We start from the raw sequence: 11780 nt of genomic DNA, 5'->3' as shown, positions 1-11780 counted from the left end.
AAGACCCGCACATTTCTGCCTCGGCGCTTTCGGCGTCGACCGGCAGCTGCTGGTAGGCTTGAGCCAGGTCGAGCTTCGCGAAGACCTGGCCTCCCCCCAGTGAGTGCAAAAGGTGCACTTTGCTGCAGGGTATGGTTGAGGGTAGCCTTATAGTCACCACAGATTCTTATGGAGCCATCCGGTTTGATGGGGGTGACTATGGGTGTTTCCTAGCGGGCATGGTCAATTGGCTCTAAGACCCCTTGAGCGATGAGCTTGTCTAGCTGCTCATCGATTTTGAGTTTGAGCGCAAATGGCACTCACCACAGTTTAAGGCGGATTGGGGCAACGTTTGGGTTAAGGTTGAGGGAGATAGAGGCCCCCTGGTACTTGCCTAGGGCGTTGTCGAAGACCTCCTGGAAGTCCCTCACGAGCGCCGCTTCCCAGTCTGCCTCGTCGGTGTGGTGGACACCTGTCACCTCGATTCCCAGCGGGGAGAACCATTGCAGTCCGAGTAGGCTGGGGCGGTCCTTGTCTACGATCGTGAGTGGCAGTACCTCGGTGTGGCCTTTGAAAGTGATCTTAAAGTGCGGTTTCCCTGGTAGTCCTTCAGGGTCAGCTTTTGGTCGTCTAGTTCGCGGCGGCAGATGGTAGGCACCAGGTGTTTGATTGTGCGCCAGGAGACCATGGAGAGGTAGGATCCAGAATCCACCTCCATTTCGCATAGTTGGTCTTCGATGCCTACTCCACACGTACCTTCTGGGCATCGAGGGTTGAGGAATGGCCGATGACAACCGTTTGGTGGGTTTCCTCTCTTCGCTGCGCCTCGCTGAGTCGTTTGGTTCCAGCCGTCTCGGCTCCATCGACTCTCTGCTTGGCAGTCTCAGTTCCTGGGGGGGTGCCATCTCGTTGCCGGGGGCTGCTGCCTTGTCGCTGGGGGCTGTAATTCCGCTTGTTCTGGCATACCTTGGCGATGTGTCCCCGCTTCTCGCAATGCCAGCAGATGGCATCAAGGAACTGGCACTCAGAGCGGGGGTGATCGCCGCCGCAGCTGGCACAATGGAACCCTGACTTATATCCCCTCCGGTCCCACCGATCACGTTCCGCCTGGAGCCGGTGGACCTCTTCCTCCTCGTCATCAGTGTTGGAGCGGGAATTGACATCGCCATGGTGGGTGGTCATTGCCCAGTGGCTGGTTTCCGCATGTCTCTCCGGTGCTGGGGCCGTCTTGATGGTCGTCAGTCGATCTGCTGCATTCGCTTGCCTCATCCGGGCCGCCGATTTGAGAGTGGCCTCGGCTGCAGTTGCCTCTGCGAGGGTGTCGGCGAGGGAGATGTTGCCCTTGGCCATTAGCCTGCTCTGTAGAACAGGGTCTCTGAGTCCGAGAATGACTCGGTCCCGCAGGGCTTCGTCCAAGTTGGTAAATCCGCACAGGCCTCCAAGATCCCTCAGCTGGGCCACAAAGTCACTGACGGCTTCACCCTCGCGCTGGTCTCGCCGGTAGAATTCGTGCCTTCAGATGAGGGTAGGAACGGCAGGGGCGTAATGGTTTCATAGGATGGGCTCGAGGTCAGCCCAGTCCATTTCTTTTACGTCAGTGGGCTTTGCCAACGCTTTGGCCATCTTGAACACTGCGGGCCCACAGTCTGTCAAGAACACGGCTCGTTTTCTCTGCCCGTTGGCATCCTTAAAGTTGCTGCACTCCAGGAACATCTGGAACCGGTCGGTGCAGTCCTCAGTGGCCGGGTTGAAGGGAGCAGGTGGCGAGGTGCTGCTGGCCATCTTGCTGGTCGTTTCGTGCTGTTTGCCATGTGCTTGTTGGTCTCTCATCTCATGATCCCATCCTCGTCGCCAGTGTTAGATCGGGTAGATCGGGTTCATTGAGATGCGAGACTCACAGTGAACAGTCAGCTCTTTATTTAATATCTAGTTCAGAACAAAAACTGCGAGCCATGCGGCTTTTCTTATAGCACTGGCCGGCGGCTCAGCGGCCAATGACAGCGCTTTGAATCTCCCACGATCGGCTCAGCCAATCACGGTAGACCCTTAGCGCACCAATCACAGTTGTTTAGTCAGCCAATCAGGTTGCGGTCCGTGCAGACCAATCAGAGTTCAGGATTTGGAGAATGTTAATATAGAACACCTACTGCTTCAGTGACTCCATCCAGCCCCTCATTCTCTGTCATCCCCTTCTTCTATTGCCCTGAATCTTTCCCAGCATTAGGCTCTTTTCCAGTGAGTCCTTTCTTCTCATTAGGTGACCAAAGTATTTGAGTTTCATTTTCAGGATCTGGCCTTCTAAAGAGCAGTCAGGGTTGATCTCCTCTAGGACTAACCGGTTTGATCACCTTGTAGTCCAAGGGACTCACAGGAGTCTTCTACATAGTTCATAGTTCAAAGGCCTCAATTCTTTGGCGCGCAGCCTTCCTTATGGTCCAACTTTCACAGCCATACATTGCAACTGGGAAAACCACAGCCTTGACTATATGCACTTTAGTTGGCAGGGTGATGTCTCTGCTTTTTACTATGCTGTTTAGATTTGCCATAGCTTTCCTCCCCAGGAGCAAGTGTTTTTTAATTTCTTCACTGTAGACCCCATCTGCAGTGATCTTGGAGCCCAGGAAAATAAAATCTGTCACTACCTCCATTTCTTCCCCCATCTATTGGCCAGGAATTGAGAGGGCCGGATGCCATGATCTTAGTTAATGTTGAGTTTCAAGCCAACTTCTGCACTCTCCTTCTTCACCCGCATCAAGAGGCTCTTTAGTTCCTCTTCAATTTCTGCCGTTAAGAGTAGTACCATCTTCATATCTGAGGTTGTTGATATTTCTTCGGGCAATCTTAATTCCAACTTTTGATTCATCTAGCCCTGCCTCTCTCGTGATGTGCTCTACTTATAAGTTAAATAGGCAGGGCAACAGTATAAAGCCTTGCCAGACTCATTTCCCAATTTTGAACTAATCAGTGGTTCCGTGTCCAGTTCTTACTGTTGCTTCTTGACCCGCATATAGATTTCTCAAGAGACAAATAAGATGGTCTGGTACTTCCATCTCTTTAAGAACTTGCCACAATTTGTTGTGATCCACAAAATCAAAGGCTTTAGCATAGTCAGTGAAGCAGAAGTATATGTTTTTCATAGTCAATGAAGCAGAAGTATATGTTTTTCTGGAACTCCCTAGCTTTCTCCATGATTCAGTGTATGTTGGCAATTTGATCTATAGTTTCTCTGCCTCTTCAAAATCCTGCCTGTACTTTTTTAATTTCTTCACTGTACAAACAAGGTAGTTCTTGATCCACATGCTGATGAAGCCTAGCTTGTAGGATTTTAAGGATAACTTTAGTAGCATGTGAAATGAGTGCAATGGTGCGATAGTTTGAACATTCTTTGTCATTGCCTTTCTTTGGAATTGGAATGTAAACTGACCTTTTCCAATCCTGTGGCCACTGTTGAGTTTTCCAAATTTGCTGGCAAATTGAGTGTAGCACTTTTACTGCATCTTCTTTTAAGATTTTGAATAGCTCAGCTGGAAATACTGTCACCTCCACTAGCTTTGTTGTTGCTCAGATTTTCTAAAGCCCATTTCACTTCACATTCTAGCCTATCTAGCTCAAGGTCAGTGACCACTCCATCATGGTTATCAGGGATGTTAGGCTTGTTCTTGTATAGTTCTTCTGTGTAATTTTGCCACCTCTTCTTAATCTCTTCTGCCTCTGTTAGGTCCCTGCCATTTTGGTCCTTTATCATGCCTATCTTGCATGAAATGTTCCCTTCATATCTCCAATTTTCTTGAAGAGATCTCTGGTCCTCCCTATTTTATTATTTTCTTGTATTTCTTTGCACTGTTCATTTAAGAAGGTATTCTTATTTCTTCTAGCTATTCTCTGGAATTCTGCATTCAATTGGGTGTATCTTTCTCTTTCTCCCTTGCCTTTCACTTCCCTTCTTTCCTCAGCTATTTGCAAAGCTTCCTCAGGCAGCCATTTTGCTTTCTTGCATTTCTTTTTCTTTAATTTTTAAATTAATTTAATTTTTAATTTAATTTAATTTTTAGATTACTCTCTTGAAAGGCTTGGAAAATGCCTTTCTTCTGAGGATTCAATTTTCCTGCTGGGAGAGCTCCGGTGCAAGGATACAGACAACTGCTTGAAAGCTGGATCTTTTTATTTTCAGGAAGGCAAGAGATAGCAAGAAGTCTGCGTTCCTGGGGCTAGCTAGCTTTGTATGATAAGCCCCTGATTTTTTATACCTTTTCTCCTTTTGTGTGTGTGTGCTTGTGTTTGTATTTCTTAATGTTTTAAATCCTGTCAGGGGTTGTCTTCATTTCCGCAGGAGGGTAAACTCCGCAGGGTGGTTTGACTGGATTATCAGTTTCATCCTAGTCTTTTTTTTTTTGCTTAATGGTTTCTTATATTTCTTTTGTGGCAATCTCCTGTCTGTCTCCTTTGCAATGTATTTTGTGTCTTTTCTCTGTTTGTTTTGCTGATTTGGCATATCTTGTGTTTGTAAGGGTTTTCTTTTCTTGTTTCCTTAGTTTTCTTAATTATTTGGGCTTTTGTCTAAGGGGCTTCTTTAATACCTTTTATTTGATTCCTTTTCCTATGCAAGTTTGTTTTATGGCTGGCTTGATGTTCCCTTTGGGCTTTTCCTGCTTGGGTGACACCACTGTCCTCGTGAAGTTCCCTTTCCACCACTCTATTTAAATTAATGCAATTTTGAAGGTAAACTGACAGATATGTAACATTTTTTTCCATTTTTAAATTGGTACACTAAAGGATGCCAGTAGACAGAAGTAACTAATTTTAAGAATACCAAATAAAGATGGAAATATATTGAAATTATGTAGAGGTGTCAAAATCCAAGATAACTTAAAAGATATTCCCTATTTACAAAAAGCCAGTTGACAATAGATGAGAACTCCAGTCATTACCACATTGGAAGTCTACATGAAAATGTCTCTTTAGTTATATTCCAAGGAACAGAGAAATAATCTGGAAAAATTCTAACCAAACTATGCAGATAAATCCAAAGAATCACACAGTGGCTAGCAAATCTATAGTTCAAAGTTAGTCTACATTTTAACATCCTATAGGAATGTTAACAAAGTGTGTAAGCTATTGTTTAACATTCTTAAAATCGCATATTAGTAAAATAATGCTTAGTATCATTAGAACTTTATGTCAGTTTTTCAAGTAAACCCTCAAAGAAAGGAAAATTTTTAAACAGGCATTAAACAAAAGGCTAAAGAATAAAAAATGTTGATGCTCACTGGATAATTGAAAAATAAAAAGAAGTTAATTATTATAGAAATGCAATCCTTGACCATAGAAGTAGTTTGGGTCAATACTATCAAATTGTCATATGTACTTTGAAAGTTGGGAATTCCAGAACATCTCCCCAGAGATAAGGATTGCAACCTCTCTCCTAGGGTTTTGGAAAGCTTTTAAAACCTGTTTTTTGTCCCAGGCCAAGTGTTGATGTATTATTACATTTCTGGGTGCCTTATTTTATTTTTATTTTAAGATTTTTATTAAAGTTTTACAGAATACATAAAACTAAAACAAATTGACAAATTAAATTTATTTCAGAAGGAAAAGCAAAAGTTTCAGAAAAAATTTAAAAAAACAAAAAAAAATAGAAAGAAGCTTCCCTTTTCCTTTGCAGGAAAAAACCTTAACTGTTCATTAAGTATATATTGTATGTAAAGAGAAAACTAATAGAAATTTTTTTAAAAAATTCCCATTATCCAATTTTCTTTCTCATCAAAATCACAAATTATAAGTGCATTTTTTCCTGTTTCATGCCAAAAATATGTAAGATTTTTTAAAAATTGTATCGTTTAGAAGATTGTTTTACTTTGGGTTGTCCATGTGGTCTTATGTGTTAATTGTTTTAATGGATTTTGGTATGCTGCTCAGAGTCTATTCGAATTGGAGCTAAATTAAATTCATCTGCGTTTCCCTAGATTTTGTTCTATTGTACTTTAATAATTTATTTGATTGTTTTTGTTAGTTTTTATTGTTTTTTATTTTAAATATGGTTTTACATTCTGTAAGACGCCTCGAGTTGCCATGGGCGAATAGGTGGCAATATAAATTCAATAAATAAATAAATAAATCTAATGCAACAAATTAAATTGGACTTGGAAAGGTGGAAGAACCTACAATTATCTATGTTAGGGAGAATAACAGCCATGAAAATGAATATATTACCAAGATTACTTTTCCTATTCCAAATAATACCAATAAAATTAGAGAATTTTTTTTGATGAATTAAATAGAACAATTTTGAAGTACATATAGCAAGGCAAAAAAGCGAGAATAAAATTGAAAATGTTGCAGGAATCTAAAAGTAACCGGGGGGATGGGGGGATTGGTTGGTCTCCAAGACTGGGAATTATACTATCAAGTGTCATGGATAAAAGAGTGGGTACATTTGAAACACAGAAGGCTGTTATTATTAGAGGGACATGATCTCCAGCTAGGTTGGCATGCCTTCCTATGGTATGGTAGGAGCACGGTGCACAGATATCTGTGCACCGTGCTCCTACCATACCATAGGAAGGCATGCCAACCTAGTTGGAGATCAAGGCTTTATGTGAGGAACGTGCTGCTTCACATATGGGAAAAAATTAAATTACAGCATTACATGAAAATACCAGTCTGGCTCTCTACTATGGAAGCATTACTATATCCAAATCTCATTAATCTAGAAAAAATGTATTCTATAAAGATATTTTGAATGAGAATGCTGAACTAAAAACTAGGCAACGACTAGAGTCATGGGGTGGACTTGGCTTGGTGGCCATATTTCCAGATACAATCAAGATATGAGAAAGACATTAAAACGTGGGGTCTCAATAAAGAACCAACAGCACTAGATAAGATACTAATGGGGACAGATGAAAAATTAATAAAATATATAATTACTTATTGATGCATAAAATGAAGGAGGAGCAAGTGAAAGAAACAATGATTGTATGGGCAAAAAACTTTAGTTACAATATAGAATTAGAGAGATGGCAAAAACTTTGGGACAGAAACTATAAATTGACTATAGACTTGGCATATAAAGAAAACTTATATAAAATGTTTTATAGATGGTGTTTATCATCAGCAAGATTGGTAAAAATGTTTAGTAATTTGTCTGCAAAATGCTGGAAATGTAACCATATCCCAGGTACATACTATCATATATGGCGGATTTGTATCAAAGCAAGAAAATAATGGGAGAAAATAAGGAGCTGGCTGGAAAAGTTAAACAGAATATAGACCTGAAACCAGAAGTACACTTGCTTGGCATAATACCAAAGGGTTTTGATAAAGGGACCACATATTTAGTTTTACATATATTGACAGCAAGGATTAGCTTTGCAAAATAGTGGAAAAATGAGAATACCCCATCAGAATTTTGAAAATTTTAGACTGTGCTGAAATGGATAGATTAACCTTAAAAATAAATGATAAAGAAGACACAAATACTATTTGATACGGAATAGATTTTATGTAAGGTTAGAGACAAGAGGTAGAAATTAGAGGAAGAAACACGATGAATTTATGCATCAAAAATAGAGATGGTTTATAATTATAATCAAAACTACTAAAATTGTAAATAAGATAATATAAAAAGAAACTTAGTGATATTATTACTATGATGTGTTATTATTAGTACAGTTATCTATGTGTTAATATTTAATGTGGCATGCTTTGAGTTTTTTTTTCTGACACTGTATTAAAAATGTTTATGAATAAAATTATATGTGTGTGTGTGTGTGTGTGTGTGTGTGTGTGTGTGTGTGTGTGTAATGGCACAGGCACAGTAAATATATATATATATATAGATAGATAGATAGATAGATAGATAGATAGATAGATAGATATAGATATAGATAGATAGATAGATAGATAGATAGATAGATAGATATTTAAATTACTGTGCCTGTGCCATTACAACCGTCTTATGCAAACCCAGAAAGAAATATTCATCTGACAACACTTGGCTAATTTCCCCAAAAGCCTGTTTAGTGCCAATTTAATGCCCTGAAGTTTGTTTATCTTTTATTTTAGCTTTCCTAAACTTCAGGTCTCCAATTGAGGAATAGATAGAGGGGGGAATGATAGAGTAGAAAGATTTGAATTTTTTGCCCCTTCCGTTTTGTTCGAAAAGCTATTTTTTAACTGGGGGGAGGGCTAGGAGGAGGCACAACGGAATCAGGAAATATTTTCCCAAGCAACGCGAGCGGCAGATTGCAAGCCCAGAACAAAGACAAATATAAGCGCTCTCTTTCTCTATAGCTGGTAAGAGGGGAGGGGAGAAGGTGGAGTTTTTAAGGTCGCTTTTCGTCTTGTTTTCCGCCCTGTCCTCTCCTCCCAGCCAGTAACAAGCGCCCGCACCTTTGAAGTCCAGCGCCGCAAAGCGCGGTTATCCGCGCACTATAAATAAAAGTTAAGGGCCGAAGGGACGTCGCTTCCCCGCTCTTCCTCCCTCACAGTCCGCTGCTGCCTCCCCTTGGAGATATGGCGTGCATGGACAGATGTAGGTGCTGCACGGACTCCCAGGGACAGAGCAGCATTCTCTACAACATACTGAAGAGCGAAGAGCAGCAGCAGCAGCAGCAGCAGCAGCAGGAGGAGGAAGAGAGCAGCCGGCAGCAGCCCGCGCCTCAGCCGGGCCAGGGGCCCTACGCGCCGGCGCTCGGCTGCTCTTGCGGCAAGCAGAGGCGCGTAGCCCTCAAGCACCCGCAGGTCGCGTGCAAGGCGGCTTCGGCCGTGTTGGTGAAAACGCTGCGCTTCGTCAAAAACGTGCCCTGCTTTCAGGAGCTGCCTTTGGACGAGCAGCTGGTGCTGGTGCGCAGCTGTTGGGCTCCCCTGCTGGTTCTGGGGCTGGCCCAGGATCGAGTGCACTTCGAGACGGTAGAGACCACGGAGCTCAGCATGCTCCACACGATACTGACCAACAAGCACTGCGATGAAGAGCAGAGGCGGCGGAGGCAGCTCCAGTTGCTCCGTGAGACGCAGGGGGAGTTGGAGCAGAGCTGTGGGAATGGCAGTGGAAGCAGCGGCACCGCCAAGCTACCGTCGGCGGCAGAGATCCAAAACATCAAAGTTTTTTTGGCCAAATGTTGGAGTTTGGACATAAGCACCAAGGAGTATGCCTACCTCAAGGGGACGGTTCTCTTTAATCCGGGTAAGCCATCCATTTTTGGTAGTGCCTGGGTATGACTCTGGACAGGCCTCGAAGTTGGGGGACCCCCAGTTGTGTTGGCCTTAAACCTCCCATTGGGAACTCCAACTCATCTGGAAGATATCTGGTAACGGAAAGGGCCTGACTTTCTAATAGTATTCCTCTGTAGCTTGGGAGGAAATTCGACTAGTCTAGTTTTGCCCATACATGCAAAAGAATCTTTTAAAAAAACATTCAATAACTGGACCTAAGGATTTAGGTGGGACTGGCAGGTATCGAAATGCACCTATTGAGCGTTAGATTGCTGGAGTCCATATTCTGTATTTTTAAAATCTTACTAAGCTAAATGTCTAATAGTAGTAGTCATTAGCTTCTTGGATTCATACCAGGTGATAGAGAGCTCATGGTGAGAATTGGAATTTTGTGAATTGAAATGTTGGAAAAAACAGTCTTCTGATGATACTTGGTGTGGAAGCAAATATCAGTTCACAAGGGTTGTATGCAGACAACACGAAGTAATTCAAAACAATTACTTCCCAAAACTCCGTGGGAACTATAATCAGTATATTGCTAACTATAAAACATGTTAAGTTTGGATTTTGAAAAATAAAAACAATTCTATGTGAGATTTGTTTTGTATGTATATTGAGGGGAAAAATGAATTTACCTCAAATTCATGTTATAAAACTAGCCCTAGATTTGCTTCAGCAAATGAGATATTCATTTAAAGATTTAATAAAAAATAAAGGTTCATTTTGATTAATGAATAACATTTTTAGATATGTGCTGTGGAAGGATATGATTTAAACTTTATTGAATTATGTAGTGTGGAATGAAATACTGAATACATTAAGCTTAAAGATACTAGGGACTAAATAATCTGAAAAAATATTTGCAATCTTAAAACATCCAAGTTAGTTGAGATTACAGTCATTTATTATTAAAACTGTAAATAATGGTGCTCTTAAGGAACAGTGACAAGAGAGAAAAACACTCATATCAAGTTTCTGTGTTATTTATCAGGTGTTTTACCATTTTACCATTTTCTATGAATTTTAACAGTCAGAACCTAGCAGTGCTGTCTTCTAAAATAGAACTATTCTAAAAAATTCTAAAATGGTGTAAATATAATATATATCCTGTAGCAAGTGCTAGGTGGCAAAATTAAGAGGGAGATCCTATCATCCAAGATTGCAAAGTATTGAGCTGAGGTGCAGATGTAAACATGTTAATTTAATTTAGAGCTTCCTTTTTGCTACATGCAACTGCAGAAATACCTTTGCAGAGTACAGGTTGTATTGGAGTTAACAGGTTGTTTGGAAAGCCTCTTTTTTAAAAAAACGTTGCAATGACCATTTTTATACATAAGAATGAATTTTAGTGAAACACTTTATTAAACATAGATGTCAGTGTATTTATGTGAAGAGATATTTTTGCAGAAATATTTCTTTCATACAAGTTTTAGTATCTCTAGAGGTGAGTAGATTGAAATACCTTCCATGTAACTGTTTTTATATTACTCTATCGGCATCATAACATACTTCTTTCAATATATAACCTTAGTCAGAAGGTTTAATGTAGTACACGAATTTATTAATAGCAAAATGATCCAATATAAATTGTTTATATTACAAGTGAAAGAGATAAATATTTATGTCCTGTTCTTCTTCCCATCTCTCCTTTTAGAATTGCCAGGGCTGCACTGTGTGCAGTACATCCAAGGACTGCAGCAAGAAGCACAACAAGCCCTAAATGAACATGTCAGACTGATTCACAAAGAAGACCAGCATAGATTTGCTAAATTAAATGTGGCTCTTTCCATACTTGGATCAATTAATGCCAGTGTTATTGCAGAACTTTTTTTCAGGCCCATTATTGGAACAGTAAATATGGATGACATGTTGTTGGAGATGCTTTGTGCAAAATTATGAAATCATACATGAGTGAGGCATCACAATTTAGTGGGAAAAGTCTGACAAAAATAGTGTAAACTATTATAAAATAAACTAACTTATTGTTTTTAAAGTGGCAATATTTTTGTATTCAGCAATGGAATGTTCTTTGAGTCCACTCTGTTTTATTAATTAGAAGTATCTTAAAGCTTTTCATCATCAATCTAAATTCTCTTGAAAAATAAAATAATTCTACGCTTACATAGAAAGGAGTTTGTAGGTTTCAATGATTTTGTTGGATTGCAATTATTTGTTTTCAAAGAAGTAAAAGTATTATGTAATTCATAAAATTAAAACCATTCTGATCTGCATAATATGTATACAAACCAAAGTGTTCACTCAAATGCTATACAATTTTATATTTTTAAAGCATAACCAAGCAGAGTGTAATATCTTGTCTTACATCTCATATCTTGTTTGACCATTAATTTAGATTAAGCAAATTCATGATAAGCTTTAGAACGTACTTCGTTATGTCAGAAGTTCTCAGAGAACAACACTAAACGGCTGGAGTGAATTTCTAGATAGACAGAAGATGCATGCACATATAGATACAAACTTTTGGTTCTACAACATCAATTCTAAGCAATTGAGTAAAGATACATTTGAATTTGAAACAAACACAATCCTGTAAATTATCAGAATTGTCAATAATTGCAAACAATTCA

At 40.1% G+C, this 11780-nt stretch overlaps 1 protein-coding gene across 1 annotated transcript; it reads left to right on the top strand.

Moving 5' to 3' along the window:
- Positions 1 to 8213: 8213 nt before the first annotated feature.
- On the top strand, positions 8214 to 11398 carry NR0B1 (nuclear receptor subfamily 0 group B member 1). The gene is made up of 2 exons (XM_026716059.2): positions 8214 to 9163; positions 10847 to 11398. The coding sequence occupies exons 1-2, from the start codon at positions 8494 to 8496 to the stop codon at positions 11089 to 11091; spliced, it is 915 nt and encodes a 304-aa protein (XP_026571844.1). The 5' UTR covers positions 8214 to 8493; the 3' UTR covers positions 11092 to 11398.
- The last annotated feature ends 382 nt before the right edge of the window (positions 11399 to 11780 follow it).

The sequence above is a fragment of the Pseudonaja textilis genome, chromosome 8, assembly GCF_049901715.1.
Source record: "Pseudonaja textilis isolate UNSWEBS1 chromosome 8, rPseTex1.2, whole genome shotgun sequence".
NCBI lineage: Eukaryota > Metazoa > Chordata > Lepidosauria > Squamata > Elapidae > Pseudonaja > Pseudonaja textilis.
The sequence above is the reverse complement of the archived record's forward strand: the minus strand, read 5'-3'. Positions and strand labels throughout refer to the sequence as shown.

Excerpts from the sequence above, each read along its gene's own strand:
- NR0B1 (XM_026716059.2), top strand. The coding sequence starts at position 8,494 with ATGGCGTGCATGGACAGATGTAGGTGCTGCACGGACTCCCAGGGACAG. Across the intron at positions 9,164-10,846 it reads GACGGTTCTCTTTAATCCGG|AATTGCCAGGGCTGCACTGT; the intron begins GTAAGCCATCCA and ends CTCTCCTTTTAG.